At 39.3% G+C, this 25840-nt stretch overlaps 1 protein-coding gene across 9 annotated transcripts in view; it reads left to right on the top strand.

Moving 5' to 3' along the window:
* The window catches only part of sorcs2 (sortilin-related VPS10 domain containing receptor 2), a 407562-nt gene that overhangs the window by 108953 nt on the left and 272769 nt on the right, over positions 1–25840 (top strand). For all 9 annotated transcript variants that reach the window (XM_082510974.1, XM_082510972.1, XM_082510973.1 and 6 more), the window contains one exon: positions 12971–13038. Coding sequence is in view for 5 of the 9 variants with exons in the window: in XM_082510970.1 (XP_082367096.1) it covers positions 12971–13038 (68 nt within the window). In the remaining 4 variants the exon portion in view is untranslated. The remainder of the gene's footprint in view (positions 1–12970; positions 13039–25840) is intronic.

Here is a 25840-nt window from a genome sequence, read left to right as displayed (position 1 = left end):
ATTGTGGATGGATTATCTCAGTTGTTCTCCTGGCTGAAGTTTGGTCCTTTTACAGCATCCTGACATGCGATTACATTTGTTCCTGACCACCGAGAACACTCACGTTAACTTTTATCGAGTGGAAAAAAAGTTAGCTTGTTTATATTATGCTAACATAGCTGTGTCGCTAGCGGTCACGTAGCACATCATTATATACCAGCTAGCCAAACTTCAGTAACCCTACAAACGTCACTGCTGTTTAGTTTTCTGTCTTCATTTATGTTGGAAGTAATAAGAAAGCTGTATGTTTTAATTTGTTTCCAAAACCCCGCAGTCAGGACATGCTATATTGTATTTAGATGGAAGCTAGCGAGCTAACTCCCTGCTAACTTCTAACTCCGTTAAATGTCATAAATTCCCTTTTCATGGATGCCTGGATGTTAAACTCAGTTGTTACACCTGGTAGAGCAGAACGCTGATCATTTTATTAAAGATGAAAGACTTAAGACAGTGTTTTAACTCTCAGTAATGCCACAGTGATCATTTGATATATGGACCTGCAGCGGAGTTTAGGCCCAGACACGGCTAGTGATGTCAGACTGAACGATCGGATATGGTTGCTACTTGTATCAATATTGTAATAATAGTGAAATATAACCCCTGTGTTACATCTATAGCTTCACTGATATCTTTGCTTCTGTTCTATCTCTAGTAATGCATGCTAAATGTAAATAGCATACTCCCATATTGATTTGGGTGACTTGCATCAAATGCTTGGCAAAAGCCTTGTGACCAGTCTGGAGAAAGTCTGGGTTTAGACGTTTACAGTTAACTCTGATTATTTTTCAGTTCAGGCAAGATTTGCTTCTTTTTAAACTGTGCTTTTTCTCAGCCAACTGTTTATGTTGATAAGCTATTTCTATTCAGTTTTGTAATTTCCATAATATATCCCTCTGGGTTTGACTGGTGGTACGGTAATAACCCTGTTCATTTCCAGGGGAGTAAACACTGGCCTATGAAATAACATTAACGGTACCTAATGACAAGGTGGAAAAATGTTGCAGTAAAGGCCTGCAGCCTCCTCAAGAATCAGCAGAACTGTAAACATGCTTAATAACATCCAAGTTACAAATTGCTGCCATTTCTGTAAGCTCATTTTCACATGAAGGTTTACGCAAATTATTCAGGATAAACTGTGCTTGAACCCCAGTAGCTGGGAACAGGGAAAACACTACGTATAATAATGTACATGGATTAATAATGTATCTCCTTCATGTAATTAGAGTAGCTCCAAGAATACATTTGCTCGAATTAGGCCCTGAAAGTATTTCCACTGTGTTTAATGTTGCATTCAATACGAGTTCCACAATGCACCGCTAACCCAGATCAACTTTAACTGTCATTAAAAAAACAATCTCAGGCAACAGTCAATCGTTAATAGCTTAATTTGTTAATGATCGGGGGTTTTAGGCTGATGACTTCAGTGTTGGATACAAGATGTGCTTACTTGTATAAAGCGAAGCAAAGGAGTGGAACAAAAGAGCTGGTAATGGGTGTGTATGACACAGCAAAAACAACTGCCAAAAAGCAACACGAAGAACGTGGCAGAATGGGACGAGAGAGAGGGATGGGGATTATGATAATACTGAAGTGACATCTGTTCAGCTGTGCCAAGCAGCTGTATCAGCTGAAAGGGAAGAAGCCCGAGCCAGGACGGGAGCCTCTGTTGATCCCACCATGACAGCAAAGGTAGCCAGGGTAGACACAAAGAACACACAGCCGCACACAAATATAGGCTGAAATGTTAAGTATTAAAATATACGGCCCCAAAAGCTGTGCTTTTGAATCCATCCCTCAAAAAATGATAATTTTTTTGTTACATTTTGTTGACCAAATTACATTATGTACATCAGTAAAAACATTTTAGTATAAAAGATCTTGATATGTTAAGTGTTTCTCAATGTTTTTAAAGAGTATTTATTTTTGTGCGCAGTAACATTTGATAAGATAACATTAGCAATGTCATTCTCTCAGAAAGTAAGGTTAGCTTAAGGTTAGCACTCGGCTGGATTGCCATAAAGTAACTTTATGCAGGGGTCAGTGCTTCATACATTGCTCATCTACAGAGAGTACAAAATGCTGCAGCTCGTCTTTTAACTGGCACTCGAAAGTTTGTGCACATTTCCCCTATTTTAGCTTCACTTCACTGGCTGCCCATTCCTTTTAAGATTCATTTTAAAATTCTTTTATTTGCTTTTAAAGCCCTCCATGGCCTAGCCCCATCTTATCTCTCTGAGCCGCCTACCTGCTCTCTCAGGTCTGCTAATCAGCTGTTCCTGAATGTACCCAGGACTGAGCATAAACATAGAGGAGAAACTGTGGAACGATCTCTTCTCTGACTGTTTCACTGTGGCCTTTGACACCTTGTGAGATGTTGGTTTTAGTTTTAGTCTTATTTTAGTTGTTTTAGTCGATTCTATGCTGTTTTATCTTGTTTTTTAATTTAGGGCTGTTTTAATTTTTTATTTTTATGTATTATGTGTTTTATTGTTCGCTGTTTTTTATTAAAAGAGCGCTAGTTTAATTTAAATTAAATACAACCTTAGTTTACATTAAATAAACTCAGAAAATGTTGCTATGATTAAACAAGATTTTGAGCATTTTACCCAGTGACTTTATTAATTATTAAGTTCTGGTTTTGGAGATGTGACTTTCCTTAAACTGTATAGTTACAGGACAGGAACTGGTTGTATTAATGTTTAAACAACACCCATGGACATTAATACCAATGGGAAGTCATTAACCACTAGATTATTCCCACTCATACCAAGAAAACTCTCAACTCAAGGCTTCATAAGGAAACATCACAAACATACTGGTCCTTCTTTCAGATGGAACACCACCAGTTTCTCTTTCTGCAATACTCTCCACGAAAGAGAAAAATCACAGATCATCGCTATTTCTATATTCAAAGGTACTTGCATGTCAGGTGAATATGATGGTAATGTACTGTCAATATTAAAGGAAAACTTTACCCCAAGTTTGTGATTATTTGGTCCACTTCGTGTTAGTCAGACACATTGTTATTCATTTATTTTATATGGATTTCTGAGGCTTCCAGTGTTTGCAGCAGAACACTTATTATAATGTAGAAGCTGCTAATAGAAAATGGATTTCTCATTTTGTGCCCTATCTGGCTATCTATCTGAACAATGCTCGCTTCACACCAATATTGTGGGATAAAACTGTGTTTGCTACATCATTTGCTCTTTTGGTTCTGAAAAGTCTGATTCAAACCCTAATAAAATGCAGTTTGGCAAGAAGAAGCTGCAATTGTGGGCATGTAACAGCTGCAGAAGGGAACAAAGTGAAGTCTGGAGAACAAACAGGGAAAAAAAACACAATTAATTTCTCCTACTTGTAGCTGTTAAGTGCTTTTGTATTTTAGCAGTTTGAGCAGATTTTGCAAAACTCTGTCTTCTTCTGTATTGATTTCTAAATGTTCTATAATTAATGTTGTTCGTTTACAAAATAAAAAGAAAAATTGAAAAATATTTGGAAGAATTTGCTTGCAATAACAAATCCAAGAAATAAAATCCCAATCTAGTCCTGCTATAAATCAGTTATTTATTTATGTTAGATTGCATCTATGTTCCTATCATATACATTCAAACACACTCTAATGTACTTATTTACAGTACCAATCAGAACAATGGGCAAACACCATGTGACCAGAGTGATACTATTTTCAGTTGATAGAGCTAAATAGGTGAATAATATTAAAGTCTTTGCCATATGAGTTTGACAAACTGCCTGGCATAGAAAAGCTGTAATCATGTTTCAGAAACCATATTTTAAAGGCTATGTTTGACCGTTGTGTAATATTGCAGGCACTGGAATCAGATGGGATATTTTAGCAGCACAACTTTCAAACTCTCTTGCACTGCGCAGCTGCTGGACATTTACTCAAAGGATACCGAAAGAGCATGATGCTATTGTACACAAACACCTACTTGTGACGCTGCAGTCTGAATCTAAATACAGAAATAAAGAAAGGACCTTTTCCATGCTGGATCAGATTAGAGAAAACAGAAGACATAAAAGGTGTTAATACTTATTTGGTAGTTAGTAAGGATGGGAATTGATAAAAAAAAAAAAAAACCTAATACCTAAATAGTATTAGCAGCATAAAGCAGTTGTTTCTGTCCATGAGTCTGTGCTGCACTTCATCTCATCCTTTTGTACAGTAAAAAAAAATGAAAGTAATCCATATCTATGCTACCGACTGTGCCACTATTTTCATTTTCCTGCACCCAAACTGAAATCAGCTGTGGTGGAAGCAATGGGCGAGCAGACTAACGGTTCCAAGGAGTTGAACTACTGGGAATTTAGGAATTTTCTACAAGAACCGGTTCTCTATTCCCATCCTTAGTAGTTAGTAAAAGCCTGAGAACATGTCCAGCTTCTTGTTTCTTTGCTTGCCTTAGAGATTGACAGTACACAGCTAGATGAGGCCAGTTGGTTTTACCTTTCAGGACAGGGGCTGACTACCTAGAGACAAGTTAAGCTAGGTTCTTGGTCCCAATCACATCGTCCCCAGTAACTTGCTCAAATTGTTGAACAGATTTTAGGGCCAGAAAGCTCATCTCAGTCCCTCAGCTTCATCACTTACTGTCACCATTAGAGCCCTCAGACAACCAATGACAGTGTCCTATTTTATGTCTAATGCCCCTTTAGCCTTTTTTCCCTGTGCTACCCATTGTGAGTCTGTTCCCTTTCTCTCCATCTTGTTGTTCTCTGACTCTAAACCTTGTCTTTTCTTGCTTCATGTGATGCCCTTTTTCCTACTTACCCATTCTCAACAGTTTTCCCTTTTCAGCTCTTTTCTTTGTCTTTTGGTTTTGTGCCATTTTCTTTTATCTTCCCTTCACCCACTATATCCTATACTTCTCTTATCGTTTCTTCTCCCACCCCCGCTACTTTCTGTCTCAGTCCCAAAGGCCTTGGGCTCCCAACAGTGGATTATCACACATCTAAGGAACTGGGCTCACTCTGTGCTGTTAGCTCCAATTAGTTGTGGGATAGCACAGTCAGTAAGTCTTTTAGGTTCTTAACTGGCAACATTATTTTCACAATTCCATGTGCAGAAATATTTATTTGAATGGACAAATAATTGTTGTTTGGGAATATATTTTTAAAATGTGTCTTGATGATACCCTCTTGAGATTGCAGTGGAATTACAGTAATATGTGTTACCAAAGATAGCCACTATTGTGCGTACACCCCATAATTTAAGAGAATTGGGGCAGGATGCGCACGTGCATTTGTGTGAACATCGCCAACCCTAAACTGTTCCAGTCTCTTCCTTGGATAACAGGCTGCCAATTTGATCAGCGCCCAATTATAGCAATTGTTCAAATAGGGAAGAGGAGGAGGCTTAAAAAGAAGAAGAAAACTGCAGAGACTTAAGCAAGACTAGAGATCAAAAAGGCCAGTACACAGATGGAAACCACAAAAAATAGACATCAAAGAGAAGAAAATGCCAAATGATGGGTGGACAGGTAGAAAGAGAAAGTAAAGTGATGAAAAGATTTTGATTCCAAAAGATATATACAAATGACTCTCAGATCCAACATGAAGCAAATCAAGGACAAGTTTGACTGAATTTGCTATTATTTTACAGAGACAAAACCCTAATCGTTGGTAGTAAGATTCAGGAAACGTGGTCTCTGAAAGAAAAGAAAACTGAGAGAAACTAGTAGGTTTTTTAGAAGTGTCACTTTGAGTGCATTTTGAAACTCTATAGATGGTGAATTAAAAAAAAAACAAAAGTACTGCAGCTGCTTCCTGTATTAGCAAATGCATCTGTATAAGTCCACAACTAAAATCAAGTGACAAAGTAAATGCCATGCCCTTTTCATTTTGCAGTGTCCAGAATATTTCTGTTAAACTGGAGCTCTCTGTAAAGTTTTCTTCTCTGCTTCAGTAGATGCTTTTCTTAAAATGCCTTTTTCACATTTTAATAGTAGAGGTGGTCCATTATTGTGATTTCTGAAACATGACCAATAATTATAAAGGAGTTGAAGAATAAGAGACAATTTCACAAACCTCTTTAACCGTTCAAAACATTTCACATAGCGTATGTAGAGGAGACGAGAATAACAACATCAAATTAGTTGCACGACTGTCTCCCACGGTTCATCTGGCCTCCAGATGCGCTCCCACTCCACCTGAGTGGGCCAAGTTGTTAGAGTAAAATCAGCAAAAGTCTTTTGTGTGGACAGAGCACAAGGAAAGCAGAAGCAAAGGTCCATGTAATTGCCCTCCCCTCTTCTCCTCCACCTGAGCCGATTAATGGATGGAGGCAATCTCAGACTACTTTTAAAATGGTAACGAGTGAGGGGGGCACTGGCTGGCCTCAGATAAAAAGTGTCTGAGGTCTAAGTCAAAAACAGTTTCTGCCTGATGTACCCACTCACTCCTATTAGTTCTGCTGAATATCAAGGAAGGGGCTAATGGGCAAGTATTTGGATGAATGAAGCACTTTATCCTATAGAAGAGCATGTTGGAGAGGATATGGTAAAGCCAATGAAATGTCCTACTTAAATTTTGACCCGAGTGTAAAAGTAGGTTGTCAAACTGACTTTCACTTATAGGGTATTTTCCCCGAAATTACCAACAGAGTAATAGAACTATCCAGAGTTATAAGGACACTCACATTCTTTGTCTCTGTTATTATGGCAGAGAGGCTGGCAACACTTTGCCAGTATATAGAAGTGCATCTCAGAACATCTGAGTGATTAGCTAGATGACAGTCGACTACAAAGGCCTGAGTCTGTGAATTTATTTCCCAAATTTGTTTGGGAAATGCCAGGATATTGTTGTTAAGCTACAATGTTATTTGCTAGTGCTGATGAAGCACAGAACGACAATGTTATGTGTCAACTGCCACAGTAGAATTAATCTCTTGTTAATATACAAGTCTAAGCTTATTAAGTCACAGTCTAGCTGGCATATGTCCTGTATTGGATAAATTAGGGATTAGGATTTGGGCTAAGATTAGGGTTTTCTTTGACAGGGTATTATAATGAGCTAGTCCAGTCCTGATTGACCTGTGCTTGAACATTGGGTCCAGATGCTTTGGAAGACTAGTGGGGAATCATTTCATCTCTCTAACATTCGCCTTGAATGTTATTCAGAATCATCCAAAAATTAGGAAAATCTAAAGTGTGCAACTATAATTTCCTGCTTCAGACGTCCCTGTAACTCTGTCATAATGATTAGGTCATCCTGTTTGATTCTCCACTTTACTAATAACCTCAATGAAATTTAAGTGAAGTTAACATATTATGCATGTGTGTGTGTGTGTGTGGGGGGGGGGGGTGTGTTTTAAAATATGAGTTCCTCCCTTTTATTCCAGACTGTGATGAATTGTTTATGCGTGTGGTCCGTTTCTGGAAAATGTGAAGCGCCCCGAAGGGATGAGGTGGGGAGGGGGGTGTCGCACACTTAGAGGGAGCACTTGTATTTCACTGTTTTCACTTTAAAAATGAATGAGTGCATTCTTTCTCCTGAGCTCCAGAGTCTGTCTTTCTTTATTTCCCCTCAGTCCTTTTTTGCCTTAAACATTTTCTCCCACTTTGTCCTCAATAGCTGATTGATAACACTCTACTGTCACATAGTGATGGGAATGTCGCATGGACAAACAGCAGCTGTCAAGCTGGAGTTCACGGTCAGCTCGGCTATGAGCTTGACTCTCAATGGGGGCTCTTGTAGCTCTTGTTTTGCATGGAGTCATCCCGGGGTCTTGACCACCCTGTTGACTTTTTCCCAATAAAGGCTATTATCTCATTGTCTGCTAGCTTACAAACAAAAAACCACACAAACTGTCTGTAGTGGATCACTGTAGTTCTGGTATTACAAAATGGTTACGAGAGTGGAATGCTTCTTTCAGTAGGTTGCAGAGGTCACCCCAAACTTCCTTGGAATTAATTATGGAATTAAGTCGAGGATGCAGAGGCACGTTTCTGTCATTACTCATGAAGAAAATAGGCTCCCAGCTCATTTTAGCTTGACGTGTTTTATAGTACTTGTTGATTCTTACAATGATTCTGTGATTTATTTGAATAGAATTACAACTGGCAGGCATTGTGCTGTATTTTCTAAAAAGACGAGGATTTTTTTTCATACTGCTCTGGTTGGATTCTTAGCCCTTGCCAATTTTGCCCTTTAGTCCAATGCGCTGTATCTGCCAAGTGTAGTCATAGTCAACATACTGCTCCATACACTAGAGGCAATACAAGCATCTGGCTCCTGTGTTGTTCTGCAGTTTTGTCAATGTGGCTAGCTACGCTACTGCCAAATAAACGCTCTCCCTGCCTCCTGCCAGTAGTGATTTATAGCCAAATACATCCTTGCCCTGTCCACTTCATCCCCAAAGAAAAATCATTTTCCAATTGAACAGAATGTGGGCCTTGAGGACTGACACTACAGGGGGATCAAGAAACGGAATATTTTGTTGGCACGGCCATGTGGATGAATGATGAAAACCTAAGACTAACAGGTCTGATGTTAAGATGTTTTTCTTTTCACTTCTCCTTTTCATGCACATGACAGTGGATGGAATTGATGTGTACCACTCTTAGAAAGCTATAATTATAGATGTATAATGTAGACAGGGCTTACTCAGAAGCCGCAGGCAAAATGTATTTTGTGTGTGAGCAAGAATCCAAAAGGCTGTAGAGGTATGCATTTTCATGAGGATCTGCTTTTCCAACTTAGCTCTGGGAGATGATGTCTGTTCTGCATGTATTGACAGAATACGCTGCAACGCTTGGCTGAACCACGAAACCAATTCGCTGTGCTTTTATGTATTGTTAAGCTGTTCTGCTGTATCTCCAGTATTGCAAATCAATATAGTGATAGTGACATGATAAGAGACGATATAAAATAAAGCAGAGGTAAAAGTACCTTTTTGTATGGTGCCCACAAACGTGCCTGCTGCATCTTAGGATGTGTATCCATGACAACTTAGATTCTGGGCCGAGCTTTCAGCTTGATTCTCAGCAATCTAATGAACAATATAAAAAAGTTAATCAATATTACAATAAAAACAAAGGCTTGAGCCGGAGGCTTGAACGTGAATGATTAAAAAAAAAGCAAGAATGGCTTGGGGAGCAAAAGTACTAAGTGTACTGCACGATAGATCTAATCCTTGTGTCAAGGGACTATCTGCCTGCATAGTAAGAGTGTGAAGCTTTGCACCAGTGTCTCATTAGGACAAGGACAGCTGTGCAGAGGCGGACAGCCTGTTTCCAGAGACACCGCTTGAGTCACAGTAGGCCAACGAGCAATTGGAGAACACTTGCTACATGCTGTGTGACTCAGAGGGCCACACGAATGCTCAGTCAGATATGGATGCTGATCCCTCATCAGGAAAGAAAGTTTTTGTGAAAGTCAGAAAGCAGCTTGGGCGTTGACACCGAAGCTGCTACCAGGGTTGTTATCAGTCCCAGGAAGCAGCCTGCAGCTCAAGGAGATGTCCTCTGTTCCAGTTTTCTGGAATCCATCAACATCTTTGGAAGCCAAGCCCCACTGGGGTTGAGACTCGTGAGTTTGGGTTGCTTTGAGCCAAGCACCTCAAGATTCCACTGAGAGGCTTTGATGGCAGTCTGCATTGTGGAAATTGGTGTAGAACAGTCAAAGCTTCTGTTTCTCCCCAGCTGTGGAGCTCCACAGCTAAACCAACCAACGAAAAGTCTTTCAAGACACAGTTAAACACCTGCCATGCCTCAGAGGTAGGACTTTTAAAATTTTCAGTGTTTCTTTTTTATTAACCATAGCCTAAATGCTAGAGGTTCCTGACACAAGAGGGCATTATGAAAGCTCTGGGCATTACTTTATGCTAGAGGGTATTTTATGAGGCTAAATGTTCTGACAGGGATGAAAATATATTTGATAAAATGGTTGGCCTGCAGCCAAGCATCTTATTAAGTCAGCCAAGCAAGACAGTACTGCTTTCATCCTATCTGACTAAGAAATCAACCAGACGCTTGCCTCCTGTACTTGCTTCATTTTTTAGAGGCCACCCAGTCTTTTCAGTCATTGTTTTTTAAAAATTCAAGGACCTTCAACCTGAAAATAAAACCCAAAATTATGTATGGTCACCACAGAAAATATGGTGATACAGACTGTGCTTTCTTTCTACATTAAGATGTATCAGGAAAGTCTGTCGTACAGTTTGCAGCTTGATTCTCTGAGAGCAGCCACATTCACGAATTGCTGTTGGCAGCTGACTGTGGGTTGGACCCCTTGGCCAATCAAGTCCCCTCTGCCTAAGGACACGCTTGGGATTTTCACTTGCTCCTCGAAATGTAAGCCAGCCTGTCAATCACAACTCCAGGCCCTCCTGTGATCCCTGACCCACTGGTACTCTTGCCATGGCAACACAAATCCCAGTAGACTTTGATGTCAAGAACAGGAGTTCTAAAAAATATGAAAGACAAGCATCTCTGATCCAGTGCAGACACACACAGATTATGCCCTGGATCAAAATGTCTTGGCCATATGAGTAATATATTAATTTATATTATATATATTATATATATATTAATCTTTTTTTTTATTTTATGAGAAATATCAGAACCATAGTATAACTGTCCCCTAAGCCCAAAATAAATCTATATTTAACTTAAAATAAACATTTCATCTTCAAATCATCCCTCCCAAAAATCTGCTTAAGCTAATTCATACGTGCACGAAGGAGGGGAGGAGAAAAGCTTTGTATTTGCTCTCTTTGGAAGCAAAGTGGCAAGCAATGCTATTATTTGTTCAGGGTAATAGTTTCTCCAAGCAGCTTCAAGCAGAACTCAGCATAAAAATCAGCAGCAGTGCAGATGGAGTTCCCCTGCGGTTGCATATGCTTGAAATAAGGAATATGAGAGATTAGTTTCAATAGTGGCCACTCATTCGTCACATTTATGCAGTTGTATTGACTGACCAGCGGTGCTTTCAAATATAAGTATGGATTAAAAACATTCCCTCAAAGAGTGTTTGAGCCTCAATACAAAAGTGACAAAAAACAAGGGAGAAAATTACACACGATATAATTTGGGATGGGAATTATTACGAATTTAGCAGTTCCAATACTGATGTCATTTATGGATTTGATTCCTTATCAATTCTCATCGGGTTCTCAGTTACTCTAAGTCACCACCACTAAGCAGCATATCAAAGGCATTAGATTCAGGTGACCCTGAGGTACAATAGGTGTAGGCTGCTGGAGCATTCGCATGAGTATTTTTTTCCAGTTACCTTTCTCACTCACTCTGTGTTAATAGACCTCTCTGCATTGAATCACACTTGTTATTAATCTCTCGCTCCCTTCCACAGCATGTCTTTTGTCCCGTCTTCCTTCTCTCACCCCAACCAGTCGTGGCAGATGGCTGCCCCTCCATGAGCCTGGTTCTGCTAAAAGTTTCTTCCTGTTAAAAGGAAGTTCCTTCCCACTGTCGCCAAAGTGCTTGCTCATATGGAGTAATGTGATTGTTGGGGTGCATTATTGTGAGGTCGCCTTGAGGTGACTGTTGTTGTGGTTTGGTGCTGTATAAATAGAATTGAATTGAATTACATTTATGCAAATGAATTGCATGCTGTGTGGTTAAATATTTGTATGTTGAAGGTCAGACGAGGGTGGTTCAGAGGGTTGGTTAGTTCATCTTGTAACCGGAAGGTTGCCGGTTCAATCCCCGGCTCTGTCTCTCTTGGTCATTGTGTCCTTGGGCAAGACACTTCACCTACCACCTACTGGAGATGGGCTGATGGTGCGATATGGCAGCCTCGCTTCTGTCAGTCTGCCCCAGGGCAGCTGTGGCTGCAACTGTAGCTGCCTCCACCAGTGTGAGAGTGAATGAATAGTGGAATCGTAAAGCACTTTGAGGGTCTCGAAAAGTGCTATATAAATGCAATCCATTACTATTATTTCCGCTCTTTGCTGTGGTCAGTATTGGGATCATTACTCAAAATGTAGGTAATGTATTGCACAAATTACACAGAAAACGTTTCTTAATAATAATGCAATACATTCCTCAATTGCTCTCAGGAGAAAGCAATTTGTTTTACACTTTACTCATTGCTTTACTTTTGCGTTTCTCCATAACATGATCATTGTCTCATAACTGCCATTTAACCACACAAATCTAAAGGCTAAAATTCCTAGTTACCCTGTTAGTGTATTAAATGCATTATTCTTATTTTGTTCATGTAGAAGTTACCCGTTGGGTCAAAGATATTGTGATGCCACTTGCCACAAACCTGCCACCTGCAGCCTGAAATACAACTGTGCCTCTCTCTCCCTCTCTCTCTGACAAGTTATAAATGAGTGTGAAGAAAAGTAAACTGATGCGATTAGAGGCCTGGTTCTGCATTGCTTTGATGTAAAAAAAATGATGTATGTCACTGGTGTCAGAATAATCCCACGTATAACCATGCAATCAAAACCATGTGTAACCACAGTCTGCATGAAGGTATGGACATTATCATTCAGGAAACAAAGACTGCAGGTGAAAGCACTGCTAAGGTCGGCCACACTGCTAGCTAATGCTAACTAATGTGATACGGGGTGTGGTTGCTGTTTGCAGTGTTATAGCTTGTGGAAAGTGATCTATATTGATTATAGATGAGTGTAATTAATAGTTTCAAATAGCTTTAACCTAATCTGTTTGATTATGCTCAGATCAGATTTTTTCCCCTTTAAACAGCTAGTTTATTAGTCACGACGAACATTACTAGTACAAAAAACTAGAATCACTAAGTCCACCTTAGTGACTTGAAGTAGTGCAGATAAAGCCTCGCCTTGTCATCATGTTGAGGTTTTGGGCAGCTGCTTGTAAGTCTAATCGCAGCTACCTAAAACTTAGCTCTAATTTCACTAACTAAAAAGTTCTCTAAATAACTGTCTAAATGTCTCTCTCTCCACCATGTGTTTTTGCAGGTCATCCTTATCCTAACCAAGTACTACCACGCTGACTCCACCAAGGTCCTGGAAAGCTCACTGTGGCGGTAAGCTGATCGTTTAGACACCATGTGTGCTCTTGCTGGATGTCTTTATGTCATGTCTGGCCCCACTGTCGTGCAGACCTTTCATCAGCAAATCGCTTCCCTTGAACAGGAAGGTCAGCACTGGTCTAGTTATCTCTCCGCTGTGCCTCTTCAAGGAGACAAGGGTGAGACAAGGGTGAAACAGAGCGCTAGGGCGGACAAAACATCAGCAGGCAGCTACAACTAAAGTGGTGGACCGGAGAGTGGCGCTGTGAGGCCAGAGCGGGCATCTGTTTGGGCAGATAGCATATCAGCATGGCACAGGGCAGGATGGCTGGCAACAGCAGTGCCAGGGAAAGGGGTCAAGTCTGGCTGGCACTGCTTCCTCTATTTAGCAAAGCACTTGCTCACCAAAAACCCTTCTCACTTCTCTCACATTTGAACAGTGGAAAATACAATGTATCCATTCCACACCACTTGACAACAAGTACATCTTGTTTGCAAACATATATTCCCATAGAATATTAACCTTCAACTAAATTTACTTCCTCTCCCACAGCTTTCTGAGTGCTGAAATGGAACTGAGCCTGACCTTGTAGATAATGGGGTAGAGGGACTTAATTATATTCAAATTTCCTAATAAAAACTTAGAACACAGACAAAATATTAGCTAAAATTAGACATCTAGAAGATATTCATATAGAGCAAAATGTGTCTGATGATTGTACTTAATTCATGCCATTCACCTCACCGAGGACTCCATGACTTCAAAGCTTCAGCCTCTCATTAGCTCTGACTGTTTGTCCCCCTGGAGGACTGATATGAATAATGTACATATTTTTCCCCTTCCCCTGTTGATGATTTAATTGTTGCACTGTATGAATAATGCTGGGGACTCTCTACTGGACAGCTCATTCAAGAAAGAAAAAATCCTCCAAATCACTGCCAGTTTAGATCCAGTTCACACTGAATTTAGAGAGAGGAGAAGCTGGCCTCCTGCCTGCTGCCATCACTGTCCAAAAACAGGAATTTCCATGAAATTAGCAGTATCCATACAGCTATCTGACCGTGTCTTGTTAGGCATTATCTGTGGGGTGTAACTCAAATCCTTTGTAGCTGTTAGTTTGGGATGGTGCATAGACAACCACATTTCTACGGCCTATAGGCTTTGAAGTCCCAAGGCTGTAGGATCAAATGAGAAATATGGGGGAGGATGAATGGGTTTGCCGTCTTACCCTGTCAGGTGGTGTTCATCTAGAAGCCAGGTTTCACACGGGGGTAAAGTTAACAACAGTGAGAGGAGAAAAGAATTTCCAGGACAGATGAGTTAATGAACTGAGGTCGTATTATCGCCTGAGTAGGCTTTTCTTGTGACTATAAGCAAAATATACTGGTACCTAGTGGAACACTTTCACTTAATATTTATGACTGACCCAACAATCTTGGATACAAATTAGTCAGTATGATTCATGTATACTCTTAAAAAAAGGACCAAAGTTAGCATTAAGATTCTGCTGTATTTACTAGTAACAGTGATTAATTGTACTATGATGGCCTTGAATGCTTGACCCCGACACTTCACACACTTACCGTTTTCATATAGGAATAACTGTTTGACTGTCAGAAAAAGCAGTTTAACAAAATGACCTAAACTCAAGCGCTGCTTACTGACTTTTTGAGACGCTTTTAATTGGATTTGGGGGACAGCTGACAAAAATCAAGAATGACATCCACATTCAATCCTGTTGCACAGAAAGGCAGACATTTTAATTATGGAGATGTCTGGTGTGATGGAACTTGAAGTCAAGTCTTTGATCCACGAAAGTGGTTTGACAGTGGACACAAAGCTAGATTTGTGCCCATTGTATTCAACTTGCTACTGTTTTTGTTACTGATCGGTTAATTTTAGTCACCAAAACTACTTGGTTAGGTGTATATCAGAGTGACAAGGCATTGTGTGACAGACCTGGGACTTGTTCTCCAGGTAAACAAAGTGATGTATAAGATGCCTGAATTGCTATATTGCCTTAATATGTGCTTACATAATGACAGTAAAGAGCCTTGAATCTTGAATTGAAAACATATGTTCAAATGTTTCTGTGAGACTAGCCTGGTACACTGAATGCTAAAGATCATCCGTGAGTAACCGTGACTTACCAAAACAAAGGCATAAACATGTCGTGATGTGGTTACCTTGGAGAAAACATGGGAAAGGCCTCTAAGCCATTGGCTAACTGCACACATTGAGCTGCCTTGCAGTTTTTCTCTAACAGTCAAGACTGTTTTCTTTTAATCAAACAGATAAACAAGTGGTAATCTTGTAGTTTAACAAAAATCCTTATTTTTCTTTGTCTTATTCCTTATATTTATCTTTATATTTATATGTTGTTTTTTACACTGGATGTCCTTCCTGTTGTAACCCTAAAAGAATTTGTGTTTCTTCCCAGGACTCACCCATGGATTGTTGCTTATAAGGCAAATGTGGAAACCACAACACTTTGGAGTCAGGCGCAAATCAAAACGTTTAGTGCGTTAATTTCAAGATATGAACATGAATTAAATAGCTAGCTACTGGAAGCACCGATGACCCTATATAATGTAAAAAAAATTCTACTCCATCACTCAGCTTTTAATATTTTTCAGTCCTGGTCTCTAAAGCGTTTGACAATGGCGGACAGTGTAGAGAATGCAAGGCAATACATAAATCCACGATATATTCCCACTCAGTCTTGCTCAAGGACACCAAAACAGGATATGTAAGGTCTTCTACCATGTATTATTTATTTATTTATTCATTTATTTATTTTTTACATCAGGTAGAGCTTCAGAGCAAACAGAAAGAAAGGCGCTTGGAGATTAGGCAAAGATGTGAGGATTTTGCCAGTGCATTACCAAACAACGTGACGACTGCAGGCTGACAGAACTCATCTTTAGACTCTGTGTTGCTCTGAGTGGAGCCATGAAAAACTCAGTAAACCTTTTTGATCCTCACACTGAAGGAGCAGATGTGCACTTCACTTTTTTGGCTTTGAATACTCCGTGCAAGTGTTTCTTATTTTTAGATGATACGTAGAACTTCACATGTTGGGCAGAGTCTGTCCTCTGTTTGCGATCTGGTGGCGAGTATGTGTTACAATGTGATATTTTGGTCAGATTATGAGTGAATTCATGTTTATACAAAAACAAATAAAAGGAGGATACATACTACAATTGCTCTTGTTGCACACTGGTTCAAACACTGGCTGTTTAAAGCTTCACCTCTTAGAGCTACTGCTTATGGGACTGCAGCTCACACTAGTCAAATGCAAGCATTTTACCCTCAGTTTTGCTTTAAAATATATTTAGCCCCAACTAAACTTTTACTACTTTATTTCTTAAAATAAATATTTAATTGCACTTTAAAAACCCATGTTGATCACATTTTCACTTTCTCATCCATTACTCTAAAATGATCTAACCCAGGATACCAATATGTAATCCATGTCCTCCTATGCTCATCACACACTCCCATAAACACGGTTTTGGTGTTAGAGTGGAGGGGGTATTTATAATTCATGCCATCTTCACACATCTTTTGAAGAGGCGAAGAGGGCTGGTAGCCATCGTGCTGGGGGGCTTCACTGTTTCATTATGGATGAATAGATCGTCTGACAGCCTGGCACTTCTATGTACAGTACATCAAGCACACCATGGTTTCACAAACACAACTGCTGACAGCATGTGCATCATGTACTGCTCAGTTGTCAGATATGCACAACTGTCTTATCAACTATAACCACAGAGCCAGTTTTAATAGATGATGTTCAATTTTAAAATTAATAAATAAATATGGAAAACATCAGTTCAGCCAAAATTAAATTTTTTTGTGTAATATTATAGATGTGTATGGATTTCTTTGTTTCTCTTTTTATTCATTTTCACTTCTAAGAGTATATTATAATGTATGTGGTTTCCAGTACTCTTTAAAGAAAAGTAAGAGGAGCTAATAAACAACCTTATAGTAAACTACCTTACTAACCTTTGCAAATGATCAGTTAGCTGTTTTACAGTTAGTGTTACAAAAATTTTTAAGATAAAAAACAAATGGAGATTAGCCCATAATTAGCTTCACAGCTACAGTGATGGCTTTTTAAGTAATAGTTTAATTACTGACACCTTGAAGGCCTGTGATAGATAATGGTGATAGATTCATCATGAAGGTAAGATAAAAGATAAGATTAAAACATTAACAAATTTTATTTGTAATGAAATTCATGATGTCATTACAAGGTATGGTTAAACACAACCCTGACTCTTTGTCAGCTTGGCTACAGAGCTGGAAAGAATGGGGATGTCTAGGACAGAGGGCGATGGATTCTTTGACCACATTTTAACACAATATCGGGGAGTGAAAAGGAAATAGAAGAATGCATGAGGAATGCAGACGGAGTGTATTGCTGCCAGTTCTTAAGAACAAGAGTGATGTGCAGTGGTGTTGTAAGTAAAAGAGGGATAACAATGATGAGCCATATGATGAAGCTATGAGAAAGCAAGGTTAAGAAGAGTAGTGACAGTCAGTGAGCAGCATTATAGCTTCATGCACTACAGAACAATACAGATGCAATGTTTTTGGTTTAAGACTGTTGATGGAGACACCTAGAGGACAGCAACACTGTCTTGAGGTGTGCGGTAGCAATGATTCAAGGTGGGAGTGCAATTACACCTCTGAGCTGCTTCCTGCTTGCAGTGGTGATTGGCAGATAAACAGATGAGGTCAGGCTGAAGTCTCTGTGGACTATGAGGTTCATAGATGACATTGTGAATTGTAGCGAGGTGGCAGCGCTTAAGATATTAAGATTTCCACTAGGAGTGAACATGATGGAGAGGATTATAAAAGAGTATATCAGAAGGACAGCTCAGGGTGACCAGTTTAGAGACAAAGTTAGTGAAGCAAATTATGGACTTCTATAAATTTAAACAGCTACCTTGTGACTAACAGTAATGTCAAGATGGGCTGAAGCCATCTTTTTTATACACTCCGTCAATGCCCTGGAATAAGCAGGGAAAGTCTTGCAAGAATTGGAAATCCTACAGGTGCTGAAGCATCTGCTTGTATTGTTGGATATGCAAGCAGGTGGTTTTAAAGTTGTGGCTGATCAAAGCAGTGAACAGTATCATAGAGAGGCAAGTAGAGAGTACAGAGGCAGTGAAACCAGCGATAAATCCATACAGCTAATTGTGTATCTGCTTTAATTTGACTCAGTGTTTTGAAGTTGTTGCTTTGAGGCTTTTTTAGTCCAGGGGTAGCATCACAGCTCTAGCTCACTTCCCACTTTGATGCCTCCTTAATCAGTTTGTTTCAGAAGCGGAGTGTGTGTGTGTGTGTGTGTGTGTGTGTGTGTGTGTGTGTGTGTGTGTGTGTGCAACCTTACACACACACACAGTCATTCCACCATTACAAATGTGTTGATGATTAGCTCTCCCTGGGGTCCAGATCACATTTCCCCAAACTAAACCATGAGAGAGCCACAAAGTAGAAACACACGCTTTTGGGCTTAATCAAGACAGCGTGTTTCATTTCCCTTGTCCTTCTCTTTCCTTCTTTAACTCATCCTCCCCTCACTTCAACTTTATTTATTTTAGATTAATTCAGAACATTTTATTTCTTTCCCTTCTGTCTCTTTGTTCTCTCTGTGTTTCTGCCTCCGTCCAGATGGTCAGGGGTGGTGTAAATACTTAATCGAGGCTAGAGCATCGTCTTCCCTTCATCCCTACACACTTCACCTCCACCACCTCATCACCTCCCTCTTTCATGAATATTTCACAGCCTGGAGAGAAAGACAAAGAGAGGGAGAGAAGGAAAAAGACAGAGGTCTGCTGGTTACTTAAGATGGTAAGCAGGCAGTCTGTTCTCTAAACACAAGTGGTTCGGACCAGAAAACAGCTCTCTGGGGTCTTACCAATGTCCTGAGAGGATCTAGATCTGTATAAAACTTATTGAAACATTAAGATAAACAAAGAAATCTTAAACCATACTAAAGATTTAGAAACATTCTGATTAAATTACTTGATGAAAGAGTGTAAAGAAGGTATGGCATGACATAGAAAAGCCATCTCTATAGGACGAGACTCGACTCCCATCTGCATCTAAAGGACAAAGGTCACTTTTTCGAGGATGCCAATGTCCACATTTTGGACAGAGAAGACAGATGGTTTGAAAGAGGAGTGAAAGAAGGCATCTATGTCCACTGTGAACAATCATCTTTGAACAGAAGTGGTGGCTTACGACACCAACTGTCTGCCATCTAAAATCAAGTTTTGAGATCCCTTCCCAGACGCTTTAACTCAGTTCTTGGGTCATTTGACCTTAGTAGATCACATGATAGCGTGGGGATAGTCTTAATAAAAATATTAAATGCGACTCTTGCTGTACTGTTGGAATTTGCACCACTGAAACAGGCTGAACCAATTAAAGCAATTATTTGGAAGATTTTTGAAACCCAAACACAAAATACACTCATGACAGCAGCTAGCAATGTGGGATAGGAAAGCAATGAGAAAGTGAGCACTGATTGCACTGTGTTCTGTTTTTATTCAGCACATAATCATTTCTGCAACATTTCACAAGTGCAACACTTACAAATGAATCTCACTGAAATACTCTGAGAATGGATAGACAGTATATTCTAGGAACTCATTCTTGTTTTACACATACTCATGTGTGACCCCCTCATTCATTCGACCTGTAATTTTTTTTATGCTCTTCTGATATGAAACCAAAACACAAGCCATTACCAAAAGGCACCAATCACTGCTAACTTTCTTCTCCAAAGTTAGCAGTGATTTTCCCCTAAAAAGTGAACATATAAGCATTTGTTTTGCTTATGAAACATCATCAGACAAATTATAATTGTAAGAGTAAGTAATATTAAGCACTTTAAACAAAAGGTCATACTCTTTCTACCATTTATTGAAATTTGTTGGTAATAAGCAACAAATACACTGTAAAATAACATTTAAAGTTTGGGGTGCGATGCTTACAAAACAAGCAGAATATGGATGCGGGGCTTAGTAGATGGAGATGGATGTAAAGGATGGTGGAGGAAACCTCACTATCTGATTGGTCCTGCAACGTGGCCATGTATAGCACATTATACCATACAGTCTTTGTTAATGGGAAATAAATAAATATACATCATGCAGTTTTTCCACCTTTCACCCACCAAACTCCCCATCAAAGAAGGGCTTAATGACTGACTCTTTTTTTTGTGGGAAATCATTCAATTCAATTCAATTTTATTTATACAGCGCCAAATAACAACAACAGTCACCTTTAAGGTGCTTTATATTATAAGTGGATTAACACTTTGAGAAAAAACAATAATGCATAGAGAGAAAAACCCACCAATCATATGACCCCCTATAAGCAAGCACTTTGGCGATAGTGGGAAGGAAAAACTTCCTTTTAACAGGAAGAAACCTCCAGCAGAACCAGGCTCAGGGAGGGGCGGGGCCATCTGCTTCGACCAGTTGAGGTGAGAGAAGGAAGATAGAATTAAAGACATGCTGTGGAAGAGAGACAGAGATTAATAACAAGTATGATTCAAAGCAGAGAGGTCTACATCATGATACAGTTTTATCAGTTTTATTATGTTTATGTAAGATCTGAGTTTCCTAGCCCTGCAAGATGTCACCTGACATTAAAAAATGAAATATAATTGCAGAATGTAAAACTTTTAACAAGACATGGATTTCAAAGTTGGTTTTGTTGTTGTTGTTTTTTTTTACTGATATCAGAGGTAAATGTGATTAGTTGGGGAGAGCACATTGTTCTGTTTATAAACTTTAATTTTAACCACCATTATGTGACTAAACATGCAGAGTAAAACAAAAACTTAACTGAGCCAAAGTAAATGTGCACATGTGAACTATTGCTAGCAAAGCTGCGTAAGCAACAAGGATTTCTTAGCAAGCATTACACATCCAGGGATGGAGCAGTCATCCCAGCTTTGTGATTTCCCCAAAAATCACAATAACAAGTAAACTTTTCTCAAAGTGTTAATTCACTTTTTCAAGTTAAAAAAAAAAGAGGATTCTTTTCACTGAATACAAAAAACACTACAAATGGAGTAATTAAACAACAATAACATTAGCAATAGCACTTTGTATAAAGTTGAAAGTCTATGACGTTTTGCAGAAACATGCAATTTTTTGTTCACAAATGGTTTTTGGAATTTTGATTAATTAGTTTTTTTTTAACTATGTCTGTTTTGTTTTTCATTGTCTGATTGTAACATCTACTCTAATAAGTAGCACTTAATGAAGAAATAAAAATACTACTGAGCAGAACTGATTTTAATTTATTGGTGCAGTGCCAACACTTTCAGTTTCTCATGTGGCCCTTTGGGAAAATTAACTGCCCACGCCTCTATTACATGTATGTTATGCACGTTTCCACATGTTTTTGGCATATGTATGGGTAGCAGTCAGATCATTTTCACACTGCTGCAGCTGAGCAGGGCCATGAGCCCAACCATCTGGAAAACGTTTCCCATTTCCTCAAACATTCTTCCTGCAATGAATACATGTCCACAACTGCACACAGCTGGAAGAGAGCAGGAGAGAGGGAAAATGTGAGAGTTCATAGCCAGAGAGTTCAAGGCTGTCATACAATCATTCTTTCTTTGTCACCGCTATCTGCCTTCCATTTGTTATCTTTCTGCTAAAAGGACACTCTGAATTCTGGACCACATACGGTAGAATAATGCACATCAAACCTGTTTAACCTTTTGCATTTGGTGCTCAAAATATAGATAGCTTTGTCTACTTTTTATTCTCTTTATGAAGTAACTGTCCTATCTTTTTAATGTACCCGTCTTGGTTCGGACATTAGAGGGAAAAAAAGTATTCAGTCACTTAAAACGCAAATCCAGGGGCTGCTGTTAAAGAAAAGTACATGCAAGCAGGGTGTCATGCACGCAAGGCTTTATCCTCACAAGCAAGGCGTGTCGGGGTAAAGCCAAAGTTTCAGTTGAAAAATATTTTATTTTGCATGATCAGCAGGGTGTGGAGAAGTTAGCTGGAAATTATCTGGAAGTACACACTCTTGTTTAAACATGTACACACACAAACAAAGTCTAAGATGTATACAGCAGAAAACAGAAACTGAGCCTTTAGTTTGTACCTGGAGCAGGTTTGCTCTCTCAGCTGACGACAGACACAGTGACACCGCAATGAAAAACAATCACACAGCCTACAAGTTTGGTATTTTTCCCCACCAAAACTGCTTCTGGAATGAAATGACAGGTGTGTGTGTGAATGTGTGTGATAATGGCTGGCGGTTTGCTCTAATCTAATAAAAGCAGTTGATGTACTTGGATGGGTTTTGATTGTGTAACTATAAAGCTGAAACTGCCCATTTGGCCAATGGTAGTCAGTGCTAAGTAGCTTTGAGTGTTGTAAACCAACACCTTGTACCATAATTACTGTACAATACAAGGGTGCGTGAATGATTTGGTTAAGTGGGAATGAAGGTGAAGAAAGTTGGGACTTTAGAGGAAGGACTGTGGTCTTGAATGTTTCATTTATTATGGACAATCCAGATTTCCTGTTGAAACAGCACTGTTCTACTTTTATTGGCATAAAAAGACAACATAAGGTCCAAAATAATATTTCCTATTGAAGCTCAAAAAATGGTTCAAGGAACATGTTTTTGCTTACAAGCTACTTTAAACAAGTGTGTGTCATTCTATGCACTTTAACTGTTTACTCAGTTATGAAACACGTGACTGACAGGGGTATTCGCTAGGATTGCTGCAAGCTGTGAAATAAGACTGTCATCATAAAGGTTTTCATGTTTTAGTACCTTTTTTTAGAAGATTTGTGTCAGAACAAGGATTCATCTAAAAGCTGCAGGACAGTCACTCTCCAGGACTGGAGTTGGACACCCCTGCCCTAATACATCAAGTAGTCCATTTGTAGCCAAATTAGACGATACTAAAGGCATTGTAAGAGAGACTTGGTACTCAAAAAGTCTTCTTCTTATTCCAGCTGCTCCATTTAGGGGTCACCACAGCAAGTGGTCTGCCTTTTACTCACCCTATCACCAGTCCTCTTCTGTCACACAAACTCTCTACTTGTCCTGCTTCACTACATGGACCTCTTCTGAGGTCTTCCTGTTATCCTCCTGCCTGTCAGCTCCCTCTTCAACCTTATCTCTCTAACTTTGTTTCCAAACCGCTCACCATGAGCTGTCCCTCTGATATACTCATTGTCCGTTCTGGTCAGTCCCTGTGAAAATCTTAATATCTTTAAGGTTCTCACTGACAAACGTCAGTGAGTTACTCCACCTCTGTCTTTTTGTCAGCAAACCATACATCATGGCAGGTCTCAGTACCATCTTGTAAACGTCCTTTTCACTCCTGCTGGTATCCTTCTCTCACAATTCACCCCTGATGTTCACCTCAATCCACTCCACCCTGCCTGCACTCCTCTCTTGTGCACTCTCCATAGTTTTGGATGTTTTAACCCAAGTATTTAAACTCATCTACCTTCACTAGCTCTACTCACTCCATGTTCACCTTTCCACATGCTTCCCTCTCATTGACAAACTTACTGACTTCATTTCTCTTCTCCAGTGCATATCTCCACCTCTCAGAGTGTTCATTTAATACCTGCTTCAAGCCTGTCCTTTTAGCTTAGCAATTAGGAGTTAATCAAATTGTTTTAATACCAACAGGAATGCTCGGTAAAACAACAGCCTATTCTCAGTACCAGAGCATCCAATACTGCTGGTGCAACAGTGCTGTCAGCATCTCAGAGAGACACACAAGATGGCTTTTATTATTGTTGTGATACACCAGGTTATGGCAACAGCAGGCTCTACCTCAGAACCTCTTAAATATAGAGATGGTTATTGAGGACATTTAAATACACTAGCTAGCTAAAAAAGTCAGTTTTCAACATGCAGGGTTATAACTGTACAGAGACATATTGTAACCCATACCCCGATCTTTTCCTAATTTGAATCAATAAGTTTAACTTAGCTGTTTTAGGTTTCTAAACCAAAGACAAAAAATAAAAATGAAATTAAAGTCAGCAAAACAAAACACAGTACAAAACAAAAGCTTCCAACCTGGCCGAGAAACTTAAGCTAGCACCCTCCTAAGCCTTATCTTAATACTGACTTCAGGTTTGGGGTTTGTTTTAAGAGAAGTTGTAAATTTTCACTATAACCACAACATACTCTAAGTAATAAATAAAGTAATAAATAATCAGTATTAATATCCTTTTGTCCTAATTATTTTCTCTGGAATCATAAGAGCATCAATTTATGTACAGAAGGCAGTGGACCCTGGGCACCTGTAACAAATCTCTAAAGCTGAAGCTGAGAACAAAGAAGAGAAGTTGAAGACTGTGTCCTCACAAAGCCTGACATTCCACAGGAGGTGGAATTCTTTCACCAGGCACACACACACACACACACACACACACACACTGTCACACCAGAGTGGGCGAACTCTTTTATCTGAATAGCCTTGGCATTCCCCATCTCTCCATCATCAGTAGCAGTTTAGTGGTCACACAGAGCTCTTCATAAAGTTTATTTATGACCTGGCCATCATCAGAACAATGAGCCTTTCAATAACAAGGCACGGATAATTACCATAAAACAATGGACATTACTGCCTTAATGATGTTGTTAAGATATGCGCACTGCAATCATTGTATGAGCTTCTGATGTGAAGTTGCGGGCCTGACCGAGGATGCAGGCAGGAGGGTTAGGCACTTTTTCTAAGCATGCATGATGAAGTGAAATGTTGAATGGTGGTTCTGTGAAGTATGAGAAGAGTGCTGAGTCAAGAAATTACATAACATGTTCAGAGGGCACCTGATTTATTCAAATAAAGGAAGTGTTTCAAGTGTTTGATTCTGTTCATCTGGACGTAGCGTTTTCAGTGAGAGAAACATTTCATCACTCATCCAAGTGACTTCTTCAGTCTCAGCTGACTGCAGGTTTCGCCAATCTTATAAACAGTACATTTGCATAATGACTGAAACCAGCTCACTGAAGGAACAATGAGCTGGGAGGTCAGTTCCTTGATCATCAATATGCAAATTCTCATGACCATTGATCAACAACCACTGATCAAAGCTTTTTCTGTTCCAACCATCCACGCGCTTCCGCTTGTCCATTTCAGAGCTATTTGCTAACTAGCGAACAAGTTGCTAAACTAACAGCTGCTGGAACTTATAGCTGGCCGGTTATCAGCTGACTAAGGTACTCACCTGTGAAAACCAATGATGGCTGAGGAAGTTAAGGAAATTAAAAAGTCGCTTGACTTCCTTCAAATTGCTTGACAGTGACAAAGAGGAATATAAAATGGATGTTGTGGCCAACAGCTTAAAATAATTCTTTCTTGTTGTTGACCAAATTTAGCAAGAAAAATCACTGATCCTGGGCTAACAGAGGGAAATCTGGATACTTTGATAGGTAGAAATGTTTTCTCTGTGTTCCGTGTGGCTATGAATGAAAAGGAAATTTTCAAATCTGATAATAAGAAATCTTAAAATTGTAATGATATTTGTATGTTTATGCTTAAAAAAGGTCACTTAGGGCATTAAAAAAAACCTTTACAAACATTTTTAATCTATTATTTCAAGCCTATGTATTTCCTGACAAAATGAAAACAGTAAAAATTATACCACAGCTCAAATCTGGCAACAGACACCACTTTACAAACTACAAGCATGTTTCTTTAATACTTCAGTTTTCAAAAACCCTTGAAAACCTGTTTTGCAAAAGTATGCCAGTAAGTAAAGGATTGACTCTAAATCACTATTA

The sequence above is a fragment of the Aulonocara stuartgranti genome (assembly GCF_965226115.1).
Source record: "Aulonocara stuartgranti genome assembly, chromosome: 3".
NCBI lineage: Eukaryota > Metazoa > Chordata > Actinopteri > Cichliformes > Cichlidae > Aulonocara > Aulonocara stuartgranti.
Note: the sequence above shows the minus strand (reverse complement) of the source record. Positions and strands in the feature narration are given on the sequence as shown.